The 16,879-nt window shown below is 37.9% G+C and overlaps 1 protein-coding gene across 2 annotated transcripts in view; it reads right to left on the bottom strand.

Moving 5' to 3' along the window:
- Nucleotides 1-12,724, bottom strand: part of slc38a9 (solute carrier family 38 member 9) — a 17,328-nt gene extending 4,604 nt beyond the window's left edge. The window contains exons 1-13 of one of the 2 annotated variants that reach the window (XM_085358559.1): nucleotides 12,669-12,724; nucleotides 12,428-12,497; nucleotides 10,293-10,436; nucleotides 8,641-8,770; nucleotides 6,401-6,519; nucleotides 6,211-6,274; nucleotides 5,940-6,033; nucleotides 4,461-4,631; nucleotides 3,935-3,994; nucleotides 3,260-3,466; nucleotides 2,363-2,470; nucleotides 821-927; nucleotides 569-682 (exon numbers count right to left, since the gene is read on the bottom strand). In XM_085358559.1, the coding sequence (XP_085214685.1) occupies nucleotides 569-682; nucleotides 821-927; nucleotides 2,363-2,470; nucleotides 3,260-3,466; nucleotides 3,935-3,994; nucleotides 4,461-4,631; nucleotides 5,940-6,033; nucleotides 6,211-6,274; nucleotides 6,401-6,519; nucleotides 8,641-8,770; nucleotides 10,293-10,390 (1,272 nt within the window). In that variant the 5' untranslated portion in view covers nucleotides 10,391-10,436; nucleotides 12,428-12,497; nucleotides 12,669-12,724. Of the gene's footprint in view, nucleotides 1-568; nucleotides 683-820; nucleotides 928-2,362; nucleotides 2,471-3,259; nucleotides 3,467-3,934; nucleotides 3,995-4,460; nucleotides 4,632-5,939; nucleotides 6,034-6,210; nucleotides 6,275-6,400; nucleotides 6,520-8,640; nucleotides 8,771-10,292; nucleotides 10,437-12,427 lie in introns of both variants that reach the window. The other variant, XM_085358558.1, reaches the window with a different exon arrangement.
- Between the last annotated feature and the right edge of the window lie 4,155 nt (nucleotides 12,725-16,879).

Below are 16,879 nucleotides of genomic sequence, written 5' to 3' on the forward strand. Positions count from 1 at the left end.
TTAGGTAAAAACGTGGTGTAAAGGATGGGTATAGATTGTTAACAGTGACTACATTTTCAAAATTGTCCAGTAGTAACCATGTTAACCACTGAGCCCAGTTTATTAGTGTAGAAATGATCTACCTTTACCAGCTATATCTCAAAAGACTTAACAACACAGCAGATCAACACCTTTCAATGCTATAGCAAAGCTATGATAAACTCACTTCCAACAAAGACAATCCATCTTTTGCCCTGCTCAGGGATAACCCAATGTAGATGGTGTGCAATGAAAATAACAGGCCCCTTTACCCAGATACATCACAGATGGTAAACATCTGCTTCCACTGACTCATTTCAGGGAAGAATAGTCTTCCTAAATGTAATGCACTGTACTGAACCACAGCTACCTGAATACACTTTCTGAGATTGCTGCTGCCAAAAGACATTTAATCGGTTATTAAATCGAAGGGTTTACTTGCATCTTTAAGTGGTAATGGGTATAGGGAAAATATGAGCATTTTTCATACGGTGAAAAAAAATGCATACATAAAAATTATTTAAAAATAACAATAAAGTGAAAATCTTACTGGCTGAATGCAGTCTTTAAAAAGTGGAGGAGAGGGAAAAGCAGCAAAGATCAACACTCCAACATAAAGGTAGGTTAGCCCCACTAAAAGATAAGCCACAGACAGGTCACGCACCTGAAAACATACCAAATTTACCTTAGATGCATCAGAATTAAAGCTTTTGATACTGAATTGTGTCATCTAAATTTACTTAGCAAAAAACAGATTTGAAGAGTACTAATATTTGGAAGAACATGGATAAATAACACTCACATTGTTCTTTTGGTCCTTGTTGTTCTTCATTAATGTGATGATGCAGTTGTGAATGAAGAAGGCCAGAGTGAGAACACCAGTGAGCTGAGGGAAGAGCAATCTGAACTCTGAAAGATCATAATTAAAACACAGATACATTCTTTAATGTAAAGAAACTGAGAACACACACAGACACACACACATCAGGCATAACATAACCATCTGCCTAATATTGTGTTGATCTGCCTTATGCTTTCAAAACAGCCCTCACCCATCAAGGCATGGACTCCACAAGACCCCTGAAAGTGTGCTGTGTTATTTAGCACCAAGATGTTAGCAACAGATTTTTCAACTGCTGCAAATTACAATGTGGGGCCTTCATGGATCGGACTTGCTTGTTCAACACATCACACAGATACTTGAATAAATTAAGATCTGGGGAATTTGGAAACCAAGTCAACACCTCAAACTTCTTGTTGTTCTCCTCAAACATTCCTGAAACATTTTAGCTTTGTGACAACGCACATTGTCCTGCTGAAAGCACCGCAGCAATCAAGGAATATAGTTTTTATGAAAGGGTACGCATGTTCTACAATGCTTAGGTAGGTGGTATGTATTAAAGTAACATCCACATGGATGGCAAGACCCAAGGTTTTCCAGCAGAACATCAGCCAAACCATCACACTGCCTCTGCTGGTTTACCTCCTGCCCATAGTTCATCCTGGTGGCAGAATGAAGCAACGCACATGTACCCGGCCATCCACATCAAAGAAAACATGATTCCTCAGATCAGGGCACCCCCTACCAGTGCTCCATGTCCTAGTTCTCAATCTCACATGCCCATTCTTGGCACTTTTGGCAGTGGACAGGTGTCAGTATGTGCACTCTGGCTGATCTGAGGATATGGCCCATATGCAGAAAACTGCAATGTACTGCGTATTCTAACACCTTTTTTATCAGAACTAGCATTACATTATTGAGCAATTAGAGCAACAGTAGCTCAACTGTTGGATCAAACCACATGGGCCAGCCATCCCTCCCCTTAGCACTAGTGAACCTTAGCTGCCCATGATCCTGTCACTCGTTCACCACTGGGCCACTTTTGATAAATACTGATTACTGCAGACCAACAACACCTCCACAAAAGATGCCGTTTTGGAGATGCTCTGACCAAGTCATGCAGCCATCACAATTTGGCCCTCATCAAATCTTGTCAAAATCCTTACATTTTCCCTTTTTTTCTGCTTCTTACATATCAGCTTTGAAGATAAAATGTTCACTTGCTCTGTCAGTGGTCATAATATGCCTTATTACATGGCTCCATGGGTGTACAGCCAATGGACCTCCGTTTTGCACCTCAATAATATAATATTTAGATTTTCAGCTGGTGTCATGACTTTTTGCACCTCCCTTTCTTCATGTGCTTTTTCCCTGTGTTATTTCATATTATTACACAATTTATGGACATCTTTGGTGTCATTTCTTTCGGTTATTACCAATATCTACATATACATCTACATTCCTGTTGAAAGACACTCAAAGAAGCATTAACACCAGTTTTACCTGGAACATAGAATTCTGTTTTGTCAAACCAGTGGAATTCCAGGTGAAAGCCTAGGCGGACAGCTTTGACAGTGACCAAAACAATCAGGTAGACCACTGATATGGTGCCTGTACAAAATGGATGAATGACATCAATACATTAATGGATGAATTGCTGATGCAACACAGAAAGCAGATTAATCAAGCCCCACAGTTAACAATGAATTGACGTATCTCTACTCTACATTAGAGTATGCTTATTTAACTAAGTACAAATGTTAAATAAAGGAAAACCATGATCAGTATTGCACTTCACCACTCATTCATCTTTGAGCAAATGTGAAATTCTTAATGAGAAGACACCAGTCTTAACTCCATGTCTACAAAGAAAAGGATCTAGCCATTTTTTCGAGCCTTCAGTCAAAATGATGTGACAAAAAGAATACATTTCTATGCTGGCCCCTTTTTAATCAAATGCCAACAGTGCATTGTAAAGAAATTCCAGTACCCTCTATATACGAAGCCCAAGTTTTCTGACTAATCTAAAACAATGCGACTGCCGTTGGTAAATAGAACGGTTCTTATGTAGCGCTTTTATACTCTACTCGAGCACTTAAAGTGCTTTATACTACAATATGCCTCCCCCACTCATAGAAGTTTTCTTCTAAGCTTCGGTACTTTCTATCTAACATTCATACACATCCTCACATTTCGATGGCTGCATTGAAGAGCAACCTGGGCTTATCTTGCTCAAGGATATTTTGGCATGCAGACTGGAGCAGCCAGGGATTGAAAGATAAATGAGTGGACAATGCTGAAAAAACTGAAAGCGTTTTTTTTTTTCCATCTGGATAATCCTGATACATTCCCACCCAGGGTGGGGTCGCTGTGGCTCCAGTCAACCTCTTGATGTCTTACCCAGGAAAGTGAATCTTGCAAAGAAGGACGCTGAGCGGAAGCAGAGCAGTGGAAGAAGCAGAATGATGAGATAGAAGGGGACAGTGTTGGTTTTACTCCAGTAGCGTTCAAAAGGGTTCACATCGGACATATTTCCATTGTCACTGAGGAAAAGGGTGCTGATGGTGTTGTTCCCTCCAGGGTTAGTATTTGGGTAAGGGCAGATGACTGGTGAACAAATTAACAGAATATCAGCAAACACTGTTAATTAACTGGGTAACACAAAATTATAAAATGCACCAGATCAAAGGCATAAAGTACATCTTTGTTTTCAGTCACATGCTTTTCCAGTCTCCTTTTGCTTTTTGCCTAACCGCTGTCTGTTTGGTGGTCTTTGTGAGGAGGTTCACTAATATTATTTCATTTCAAACATTTTGCCTCTAGATTTAACCATCAGACATTCCCAGACTTTTATTCTAAAACTAATTCTAACTTTAATAAAAATCTGAAAACAGACTGGAAATATGGGCCAAAAAGCTTTAACTTTTACAATATTTAGTATGCAGGTGGTCTATGTCCTCTTTACAAAGCAGTAACTTTGTGATTCCCTGGATGTGAATTATTTACTTGGAATTTATAACCTTTTTTGAAAGGTATATGATAAAGCTGAAACTTTGCATACAGCAAGTGACTTACCTTTTTCTGAGCCATTGGTTTCCAACTCTGAATCTGACACATTGATATTGTGAACATGGTCTATGGACAGAGAAGAGGAAGCCATCGGTTAAGAGAAACGAGCCTTCTTGCAAAAGCCAAAAGCTTGATAAAGCAAATAATGAATTTACATCTTTCTGCACAATGTCTTTGTGTAATGCAAATGTCTTCTGTGCAAATTTCAGAGATCTTCTCAGTGTTTCTTGCCTTGAGTGGTAACTTCTGTGTATTTAAACAGAAATTGAAAAATAATGTAACAATATCTTTTAGATCATCCAATGGCTTAACCTCAGCGAAAAAAAAAGTTATTACAAACATCAGGCCCACTATGTGTCATATTAATTAAAGTTAATTAAAGCTTGCAGAGCTGTGAGTTTTGTTTTTGCTTAAAATGTTTCTGAAGTCACTGTGCTGCACTTATGGTAACATAAACAAGGATTAACATGTCAAACAATAGTATAGAATGACATAATTCCACTCTTTTGCAGATAAAACCATTGTTTCTTACTGTAAATAAACTGCCCAGTGTTGAAGAGGAAGTTGGACATGAGTACCCAGTAGACTACCATAGCTCCAACAAGTGACACCATTGAGAACATCAAGCTGGACCACTGACCAACTTTTCCAAAATAGTACTGACAGACATCAGGGAATTCCCAGTCTGATGTGTCCACACAGGCTAGGAGAGCACAAAGAATAATTACAGAGGTAAATACTTGGTTCCCAAATATGACATTAATATATCACAAAAGCTTTTCCATAGTACACAGTGGTGACAAACGTGAACTTTATGAGCTAACATTCTTTTGCAAAGTCATTTAGTAAATGCAGCAGCATAAATTGTTTTTTTGATTCAGGAATAATGTTCGATAAGTTCAGTGTTAAGCTTCACCATTTTATTTAGGCTGAATTCATTTGCTCTGTACCTTCTGTCTTAACAATAACTTCTTGTAACTATGCCAAAAATATACCGGTGCAACCATGATCTAAAAGCAAGTGTTTAGATGTATTAACAACACTGCATATTCGCATGTAACAAGTAGTTAACTCATATTTATACAAATACACTTTTTTTTTTTTTTTAATCTCTCATTTCATCTAGTTATCAATTTCACTCAGGAGGAAATATCCTAGATATATGTACAAAGCAAGCAAAGAGCTTTTCAAGTTAAATTGATGGAATTTCTTTGACTCGCTGATACAGTCAGCATATTCCATGTCCACCTGCTAAGAGCAGACTTCAGTAAAGGTTTGAAACATTATAAGTAGGTAAGATGAAAGCTGTTGCTGCTGTCTTCAGGTCACGGAGTGTAAAAGCTTTTAAACTACAGTAGTAAGGAATACTCCATAGATCAGGCTCTGACTGATATTAAACAGAGCAAATACAGCAGTGACATTCCTGTACAGTGATCACCCAAAAATGTAACACTTTGCAGAAGACAGACTTGTCTTCATAAACTGCAACTTCTGATAAATCCCAATAAATACATTAGTTTTCATCATGCATTTTGGGGAATAAATTGCTCTATAGATCAGGTTCTGAATGATACTGGAACAAAACATTCTGTAAAATCTTTATGATGCAGACACTGAAAAAAAAGTGTTGGGCAGAGAATAAGAGGGGAAAAACATTTAATTTTAAGTATAAACAGGTACTCTATTTTTTAAATTTATGGGTATAATTGTCTTTCTGGCCTGCAAATTATAAAGAGCATAATTAATCAGTTATGCTAAAGTGAATGACAACATATTAAAGAAATGCTAACAACAAAAAACATAACTGCTCTCTCACAAAGAACCCTATACAATGTGTATGTTGAGAATTTGCCATTAGCCTTAATTTTGCATACTAATATGGAATGAAAAATATTTTTCTAGCATTTGAGATCTGAAACAAGCCATTGTGAACTAGGTACTATTGTAAACTTTTTGAAAGCTGTTAGTATTGGTCTATTAATCCCAAACCTAGTTTGTAAAAATTACTTACGTATTGACTTTGGTGATTTGAGGACAATATAACAACAATACAGCATCAGCAGGCCTATGAAGATGACAATGAAGACTCCAAGGGTGAAACCAGCCTGAAATAAAGTCAAAATTGTATATTTATTTTGAGCTTTTGGCCTCTACACTAACCTTTATTTGAACAAAGTTCTCAAACAAAGGTTTTTTTTGTTTGTTTTTTTGTTTTTAATGTGATTTTAGGTGTGGTTTTGAATGAGCTGAAAACATCAAGTATGTAAACTGAATCACATCACCTGCTTTATACCCCAAGGCATGCTGAGTATAGATGTGCCCATCATTGTGTTCCATATAGCAAATCTGGGACAAGAAAAATAAATAAATAAATCAAAGCAGTTAAATGCATCCAGTTAAGTACAAAGAAAGCATGTAGCTTTCACATGCTTTGTGCAGTGGATTTCACATTTTACTACTGCTAGGGCTTACATGGTGATGATACTGGGGTTTTTAGAGGTATGATCACTGCCTGGGACCTTGAAAGCTGTTCCCAGTGGACTATAGATGTAGATCTCATCTGGCTGGGGAATCACGTGATCTGGAGGACTCTAGGGAGGAAAAATGGAGAGGTGAAGGTAAAGATTTCAGAAAAGTGCATGTCATGACGTCTTAGAATTACAAAGATAACTTTAATAGCATTCCCCCTATTAAGGTAGGTTTGCTTCATTTTCAGATCTTCAGTTTGTAATTCAGTGTTACTACAAAACTTTGAAAAGAAGAAGATTAGGAGGTAGCTGATAACCCCTTAGAATCTGAAGTTATAACCATGTAGCAATAACTTTTTTTTTCTGTGAGAATTCATGAAATGAAAAGCAACTATGTGCTAACATATCCAGTGGATGGAAACATAATTGCAATAGAAAGGCAAATTAAAATTATTTTAAGTAAAAATAAAAACAGATGACAAGAGAAACAACAATACAGATGCTTTGACACAGGTGCACTGCATGGGACAACCAGGGCTTAAAGTGGATCTTGGCAGGTGGGAGAATCCCAAGATCTGATGTAGCAGTGCAGCAGGAAAAATGACTCACCTCAAAATGAACAAGTAGCTTTGTACTCTGAGCTCTGGTAGTTTTTACAGATCTGTTTTCTTTTTGGACAGGCTATGTGATCAATTGACCTGTACTGCCTCTATGGCTCTGAGGCAGCTTTTTGTGGATTTAGCCAACTGGATTTTCCAATACATTCTGACATGTTACATGCCCTATTGATCTATCATGGCTTCCTTCCAAAAATTTGGAACTTTAAAAGCATTAGTTAAGGTTATCAGCTTAAACTTAGGACTTCTTTCAAGTAATATAAATGATTACAGTCCATAATACCAATTTATATAGCCTGAGATCGATCACTGATCAAAGACCATTGATCAAAGACGACTGATCAATGGTCATGAGTACCATTTACAATACTGTGATTGCAGCCATTCTCCAACTCTGTGAATGGTACTCATGGCAATTGATCAGTGGTCTTTGATCAGTGGTCATGACAATTTGCATATTAACTATCAAGGAACTGACCTCACACCATATTGTTCATTAAATGGGCTGGTTTAAGTTATTGTGCAAATACACTGTTTATAAGGTTGGGGAAACCTGCAGTCAGCTTAGACCAAAGAAGTCACTTGGATGAGTGACGAAACCTTTCTCCCACTGAATACGCTACGTCCAGATGAGCATAAATTAAACCCCAAAAGGTTGATTATCTAGTGCCTTCAAAAAACATTTTATTAACTGGTGACCTGTCCAGAGTATATATACCCTGTCTCTTATGGCAGCTGGGATAAGCTTCAGTGCCCTGTGGCCCTAATTTGTATAAGCAAAGATTGATAAATGGATGGATATTTCAGCTACAAAATACTGTTACTTGCTAGAAAAAAAATCAGACCGCTAAGTACAATGAAAACATATTTACTGAGCTCTTTTAGAAGCGTAACACAGTATATGGCATTACCTGTGTCTTCCAAAGAAAAACAACTTTGCTTACACTCAGTGCCCTTTTGTACAGCTAGATGCTAAAGGTAATCTATAATTTTATGCAGATAGGAGTAATCTCTTCCACGGTGACAGTGCTCAAAATTAGGGCTGTATGGAGGAACTAATAGCTAGTATTAAAATTACACAAGTTATTTCAAGTTAATTTCATAAATGTTTTGGGCAAATGTGTTAACACCATTTTGGATTAACACGTTTGCCATTGTTGGAAAACCACTAGCATTTATGTGAATTTTCTTTAACTTCCTGAAGTTTTTATTTCAATTTCTGTTAGACAGTGAATACAAGGATTCTTATATGTGTCTATGTGCCAGTCAGTTTTTTGTGACTACATACTCATCCATGAAAACTTTAAATTAGGAATCCCTACTACATCACGCGGTCACCAGCTCTCCATGCCTGTGTCTACAACAAAGAATAATCAAGGCTTTCTAAAGGCTTTCATGCCAAAATGCAGTTTTTTTGGATTAAAGCCATGCAATGAATAAATGCTTTTAAAATTGTATTTAATAATATTGAATTTGTCACCAATCTGTTGGTCAAAACATGTTATAAGCTTTATGTTGCTACTGTGTTTTGTTTTGGGGGTTTTTAAGTGGTTTGCACTTGGCAAATTTTTTGCCCAGAAGCTATGGTTGTGATGCATTCATGGTTGTGACAATAAACTCGACTTACCAATTGTCGATCAGAAGACCCCATGAGTCTGCTGTAGTAGTGTAATCTGCTGTTGAGTACAGCAGCCTCCGCAGATACTGTCTCTTGAGGGCCATCATTTATAATGTTCTTGCGTTCCACATGGAAAGGCCTGGAAGATGTCAATAAAAATCATGCATTTTTCAAGTCACGTAAAAACACATAACTTCTTTGATTTCACTGCATACAGTAAGGATTTGCACAATTTACATTTTTTATATTATTTAAAGTATAATATGTTACAATCAGATGAGGCCTTATAAACAGTTTCACACAAAAGTGAATACACACCCCACATTTTTGTAAATATTTTGTTATATCTTTTCATGGGACAACATTGAAGATATGGCACTTTGATACAATGTAAAGTAGTCAGTGCACAGCTTGAAACAGTGTAAACTTGCTGTCCTCTCTAAATAACTCAAGACACCTTCATTATTGAATAAACCTCTGGCAACAAAAGTGAGTACACCCCTAAGTGCACTCACACTCTCTCATACTGGTCACTGGAAGTCTAACAAGGCACATCATGGCAAAGAATTCTATGAGGATCTGAAAAAAAGAATTGTTACTCTACATAAAGATGGCCTAGGCTATAAGAATATTGCCAACACCCTGAAACTGAGCTGCAGCATACTGGTCAAGACCATACAGTAGTTTGACGGAACAGGTTCCATTCAGAACAACCTCGCTATTGTCGACCAAAGAAGTTGAGTGCACGTGGGATGTCATTGTTTGGGGCTGCATGAGTGCTGCTGGCACTGGGGGGCTACAGTAAATTGAGGTAACTATGAATGCCAACATGTCCTGTGACATACTGAAGCAGAGCATGATCCCCTCCCTTCAGAAACTGGGCCATAGGACAGTGTTCCAATATGATAACAACCCCAAACACACCTCCAAAAAGACCAGTGCCTTGCTATATAAACTCAGGGTAAAGGCACTTGGCTGGCCAAGCATCCACCAGCTCCATGATGTCATCATGGAGGAGTGCAAGAGGAATCTAGTGGGACCCTGTGAAGCTCTAGTGAACTCCATGCCCAGAGTTAAGGCAGTGTTGGAAAATAATGGTTGCCACACAAAATATTGACACTTTGGAGACAGTTTGGACATTTTCACTTAGGGGTGTACTCCCTTTTGTTGCCAGCAGTTTAGACATTAATGGCTGTATGTTGAGTTATTTTTAGGTGTCAGCATTTTTACACTGTTATACAAGCTGTACACTGACTAATTTACATTGTATCAAAGTGTCTTATTGCCAATGTTGTCCCATGAAAAGACATAATAAAATTTCAACAAAAATGTGAGGGGTGTACTCACTTTTGTGACACACTGTAGCTTGACTAAGAAAATTCATGCATTAAAGCATGAATATTTGAGATTTGAGAGGTTCTAATCATTGTGTGAACTGGATTAAAACTCACTAACACAGGAAATGGTGCTAGGAAAATGAAGTACTCACACATCTCACAACTAACATCTTAGTATTTGCTTGCTAAGTGAATTCCAAGAAGTCAAGGTAATAAAGCACCTTGTTTATTATCTAGCAATGAAATGAACAACATGAACCTATGGCATGTGACAGGCAGGAGAGAAACTGATTCATACTTTGTACTGATTAGCACAGCATTTACCTTTTAGTTCTCAAGTCTAGCGAATTTGTGGAGTCTCTTTGCAAGTAGTCCTCTCCAGTCTGCTCTGAACTCAGCAAAGGCCTGGAGTCATCCTCCATGATTCTACTGACTTGCAGCTCTAGCTTCTCAACAGGTGTCACCTAACTGGAAGCATACATGTTACAAAATCTAAACACATACAACCACAGCAAACATAAGATATTGTTTAGTACAATTGTTTGTTTAATTGTGTGCAGATCAACATTTTTCAAGGTAATTTTTGAATGTGTGGGTTTATATTCCAGATGTGCTTACTTCACCATTTTGTAAAAATTAACCCGTATTAAAGTAATCCAGTGCAAAAAATAACTATTGATAGTTCATTTGGCAAACGTCATTTTCACAACTGTCAAAAAAAAACGGTTTTAAGCAAGGCTCATGTTGCTGCAAGGATGTAACTTGGCTTAACACAGTAGCTAGTCCCATTAGGACCCCTCTTCCTTTGGGCTGTCAAAAGTCTGTTAATTTTAAAGCTTTGAAAGCCGAGTACCCGCAAGAGCGTGAATCTGCTGCAGCACAGCATTGCCAATGCTATGAACTGCAAACGCCTGTAGAGTGAAGATTGCTGTAAAGGTCATTAGGAATCCACTGCCCTCTCTGCAGAGGATCAACTATCAAAAAACCCACACAACCCTCGACAAAGTCTGTTCACACTTCTACCCTGAGGCTGCAGGTATAGAAGTGTGAAATCTAGGACCTGTAAACAAAAGAACTCAATGCCATTAGACTCCAAAACACATGACAGGAGTTTATAACCTCAGATTACCTCAATCTACATTCCTGCACACTCAATCGCATTCTCACAGCTGTCTTGAACACCAACTGCTGTCTGCTGCACATACAACTGATGTAGTATAAATATGTACATAGCTTTTAAAGCTCTTTTTTTTTAAAAATCTGCTGTGTGTTGTGTATCTCAGTACTGTGCATTTGACAAAATTTTTAAACCTGAAACTCATCTCCTTCCTTATTTCTCTTTTGAATAAAGAGACAAATGAGGAAGAAGCTTCAAAGCCATTCAAGGCTTCAACATACAACAGCTATATAAAACTTCTGAGCCACTCCACAATTCTTCATATTTTGCTTCCAATGATCCAGATGTTCTTTGAGCAATAACTCTCCAGGCTTTCTGAAAGTCTTTCAAAGTTTCTCTTCTGGTGTTGGCTGCATTTTCACTCACTTTTAATTCAATACTAGTACCTGGCCTTTCTCAGAGGAATGTCTTTTTGTTGTTTGTTAAGCCACTTAACATTGTCCTATGAATCATCCCATTAAAAAAGCACCTAACTCAAGGGACGAGCCAGTGGAAGGATCATTATCAAGAAGCCATTCAGTAAAGCCTACGGGAAGGCCAACATACACAAAACCCACATGAAAAATAAGTGACAACAGGTCTTGTGGGTTAATGAATCCGAATTTCAGGTTCAATTAATTTTTACTTTACACAAAATGAGTGAGTGAGCTCATAAACTCAGCAGAAAGTAGTATTCATATAAACTTCTAGAGGACATAAAGTCTCCTTGGAACCACATATATTGCCATCTGATGGTATTCCCAGAGCACAGACCTCACAGAAGCAGTGCAGGATGTCTTAAAAGAATGGAATAAAAGGCAGCTGACATCCAAAGACGAGCTTTGGAATGTGTTTTCATACCAAATATCAATTTTCAAGCTTTTTAGAATTGTATAATTTCTGTTTTACATTAAATCACCACACTTATTTCACATTTTCTTAGGAAGAGCTTTTTGTTCTGCCTTTAGCGACTTAACCTCATAGACATAGTTCCGCCATGCACGTGACAACACAAATATTTCTCTGGACAAAGTAACAAGTCGATACTGAGATATAATAATCCATAGTGAATTCCTACCGAAACCATATTTCTACACAGATACGTACTTTTTACGTAAATTTTAAAGATTCTTATACTCAAAGTCACGTACAGTAAAGCTCAGACACTTTAAACACCTTAACGAGAGAACCCGCTGAGTGTACAACAAAGGCTGGTAGTTGAATGGCAACGTTTCGTATCTAAAAATCTCTTTTTTTTAAAAAGATGTGATGCTAGGCTTGCAGGCTTCTTTGTAGAACTCACAGTCTGCAGTGGTGTCCTCTCCTCGGGTCTTCAGCTCATCTCAGTTCTGCTGTCTCTGCTATTGTTTCACCTCGAAAGTTGAAGTGAAATCAAATATCAACACAGTTGTTATTCATTTTTAAGTCTAATACCACCGGTGACATCAGCTAAATATTATTCCGAAAAGAAATAATAATTAATTAATAATTATACACGACTAATGAGCCGAGCAACGGCGTAGAGGAAGAAGAACTTAATTTACAAATACTCAGCAGTCTTCCAACTGGGTTTAGTGACGATGTGTTGGTTTTCTTCCTGTTCCTCTTCTTCTTCGTGTGTATTTAGGCCGGACGAACGCTATGCCGCCCTCCACCTTCCTCTTCTTCTTCTACCGTTAGGGGTCGCCACATATTTTCTACCGTGGTGCACCACGTTTCTGGACTTCTGATGCGACATAAACCATTTGTTTGCTTATAAATTTTCCAAACAGTTTGCCAAGCCTGGTTATGCCCAGCATTCAGGTACCATCAGTTGGGTGAAGGTGTAATGAGTAATTAAATCTGATTCTCAGTTTAATAAATAATATCAAGCAACTCAAACTTTCATGTGCTTCAGTCTGTATTGCTTCCAGTTATTGTCTATGAGAACTGGGCCATTTAAGGTTTGAGCATGACAACTCTTTAGAAGTTAATGGCCAGTGACTGCAAATAATTGCTGTCGCAACAGAACTTGAAATTTAGCACTTGATTTTGGTCAGATTGGTCTGAGGCCAGGAAAATGTCTCATTTTGACACTGCCCCAGGAAACTACATGGTAAATGGAAAAGGACTTTTACAGATTTACTAGAAAGAGCAATGGAGATGGAAAGGCTGTGCATCAGGTTAGAATGATTAAGAATAAGAAGATAGAGAAGGCGGGATAGTGGAAAGCTGTCAAGGCTCTCTGTGTGGCAGGTGGAGTAGGACCCACATGCAAGACTCGGAAACAGAGAAGGTAAACTAAGAGGTGGCTTTATTGGTATATGTGTGTGTGTGCGTGTGTGCGTGTGCGTGTGTGTGTGTGCGTGCTTGTGTGTGCCTTTACTTTTCTAATGCATATTACAGACTGTAACACCTGCATATGTGTAAAATGACAAATGGCCACCCCATTTGATTTCCATGCCACCCTCAGAAAACCTATGTAGATCCGCTCCTGGTTAACTTTGAGGTTGGCAACGCTAAGCTTCATAGTGATGAGTGCATGCATCAAGCATAAAGAGCAAAACCCTGTATAGGTGGGTGTGTAACTGTAAGAAAAATCACGTGACCTATTCAGCTGATGTGTCGTACAGCGGTGAGAATTGTGTTTATTGGGAAGTGCAAGTTTCAACATAGTTGTATTCATGCTGAGAGGAGCTCGCCATCACCCGCTGTACAATGAAAAGATAAATTGGGGACATTTTCTCCAGTCTGGGGTAATTTAACCCTGCATTTTCCCCTCACATACACAAGTATGCCCAATGTCACAAGCACTTATTTCCTAGAAACAAAACTTGCACTTTGATTTTCTCTTACTTTTTTAGTTATACTTCTTTGCAAACATGTTTTTTGTAAATTCTGCATTTTACATCATTTGACATACTGTATATTAATTGTATTGGGTATGAAAAAATCGGAATAAATGAGCCATTAATCAACATGTCAACACAGTCTCAACACAATAAAGGCAATGCGCCACACACTCCATGAGCATCCTGTACCCATCACTGTTTTCTGTTCCAGAACAGCTGATCAGAGTAAGTTCAATCAATTCAATGTGGAATCTGCTTCCTGGTTACAGCCCCAGAGAGGAACAGATAAACCAAAAATGACAAATGTTAAAGGAAGAAAACTGAGACAGAAGACACGATCATGAGGCAGGACAAAAAAAAGGACAAGGGGCAGAGTTGACAATATAAACACGGAGGATAACAAGGCAACAGACAACAGGTGGGAGGACATATAAAACAAATCACCAATAATTAGACCTAGGAAGTAGAACTGAATGTTAAAAAAAGTGCCAAGGATTAAGGTTGAAATAAGAGCAGCTGGAAAGGTGGTTAGCCCAGATGACATACCACAGGTATAGCATCTCATTTTTGGAGGTACGGAGCTGTCCAGTAGGGGGGCAGCAGACAGTAGAATCTAGAGCAGGCTTGGCCAACTCCAGGCCTCAAGGGCCGGTGTCCTGCAGGTTTTAGATCTCACCCTGGGTCGACACACCTGAATCAGTTTAAATAGCGTGGGTCAACCATCCAAAGCAACAGACAAAAGAAGTCATGAAGAGTATATTGTAGTGGAGTGGACAGAGACAAATGCTGAAGTCTAATTTGTGACAGAAGGTTAAGAGTTAGCAGCAAAAATGAAAGGGAATGTTTACAAGATGATAGTGAGACCTGATATGATGTATAGTTTGAAGACAGGGGCACTAACGACAAGAAAGGAGCCCAAGCTGGAGGTGGCAGAGCTGAAAATGCTATGATTTTCACTGGGAGTGACCAGTACCTTTACCATATAGAATAGAGACTGAACATTTAACAGTATTTTGTCTGACTACTCATTTTATTTTAGAATAAATCCTTAAGCAACAATGAACACTGGACTGAACCAGGTCTGTAACTATGCTTTAGGAAGGGATTCCTTCATCCAATGCAGAGCAGCTAGCTAAACTTTAATCCCACATAGGTCCATTATCTTGTTAACAGTGTTACATCCTCACTGCATATGACTTTGGACACTATGGCTTCTCGGAAAAAGAAGGAAACAAATGAAAGATGCTTGTCACACATGTACAACTCACAAATGCACACGTTAAAAGCAGATAACAGCAAGCCGGAGAAGAAATGTTGTTGCAGTAATTTGGAAGATCTTCATTTGAGCTGGAAAAATACTCAGGTGAGAAAATATGTTACTATATAATTATGTTTTGAGTTTTCCAGTTAGGATGGGTGAGGCTTTAGTTGCATAATAACCTGGAGTGGAAGATTGCTGTCACACCCCCTTCTCAGTCTGTGATTCTGACAATTACTATAAATCAGGGGTGTTGATTTATTTAAACTAACATAATCCTCGTGCTTCAACCTGGTTTCTGTAAGGCAAAGTAAATCAATTTGTTGAGAAATTATTAATTTATGTATTAATGGGGACTTAGAAGAGACCTAATGATTAATAATCCACATTTCACTGTTTTACTCTTTAGTGCAATTGCAAATACTATATTATTTTTTTCTTTGTTTTTTATGTTTAAATCATATTTTTTGCTGATTTTAGTGTTGTTGTTGTTTTTTGTTGTCTGGAAGACACCGTATCTAAGGGGATGGGGTTTTGAGTAGAAAACAGGAGGCGAGAAGCTACTTGGCTACCTCCTCCTACAAATTGCTTGCCTCTGCTCACAAGTAAGCAATCTCCTCTTCCAACCTTTCATACTACAAATATAACTGCCATATCATCAAAATTAATGCTGCTCTCTCTATTGGTAAGCTGGTTTCTGAAAGCTAAATGGCTCAAAGTTTTTGCATCAACTAGAGTTGTTTCGAGTCTGCATCTGAGCCCAGAGTTGTATTTTGGTCTTTTCAGCCTTCTGACACAGACTTAAAAACACCATGATACTTTATAGATTCTTATCTGTCAATGTGGCACTGAGTCTTGGTTTTAAGCTGAAATTACTCCCATTTCCAGTCATATTCTTAAACACTGAAACATTTAAACCTTGTTTGACAGTGATAAATAAACCTCTGTGTGCAAAATATTTGATGCAAACATTTTTCTCATGAAAACAAACTCTTCTCAAAAAGCACAAAGATTGCATTTTTGGTCTCCTACTGGGATCTATACTATTTTTTTGCAGATTTGCAAGATTTCATGTGACACTGAAGCAACTGATGTGAAGCAATATTATCAAGAGTGTGTGTGCTCCAAGGAAAACACACTATTGATTGTGTTTTCTAAGGAGAATCTGCAAGCTGATGTTTCTACTGCATGTTCACGTTGGATTGTTGCAACAGTGTGTAATGTGAAATGCACAGCATTACAGTATGTAGCAGTATGAAATATTGCATGGCCTTTAATAAGTTGGGAAGATATGATCAAATATAAATTTACTGTAAACTTTTTATAACAGTGTGGTATAGTGCTGGATTGATTCTTAAAATAGAAACTGAAACCATTAATAATCCTGTAAAATCTTTTATTGGAAAAAAACAACAACAACAACAACAATAATCAGTACAACCTTTTAATTTTCCAAATTCCTTGCCAGCAACAATCAACACAAAGGTTTCCAAATTCAAACAACTTTGACCTGTCAAAGACTATATTGATGTTTGCTGTCCAAAAACTGCTACATGATAAATTATTCAATAAATAAACACTGGAAGAAATAAGACTACAAAATTATGTTAGATTGTCTGTCTGTAGATCTTTTAGACTTTGTCACAAGGGCAGCGTAACTGTAAAT

The sequence above is a fragment of the Diplotaxodon limnothrissa genome, linkage group LG7 (genome assembly GCF_057381915.1).
Source record: "Diplotaxodon limnothrissa isolate DT_005_m linkage group LG7, D_limnothrissa_male_GT1.1, whole genome shotgun sequence".
Lineage (NCBI taxonomy): Eukaryota > Metazoa > Chordata > Actinopteri > Cichliformes > Cichlidae > Diplotaxodon > Diplotaxodon limnothrissa.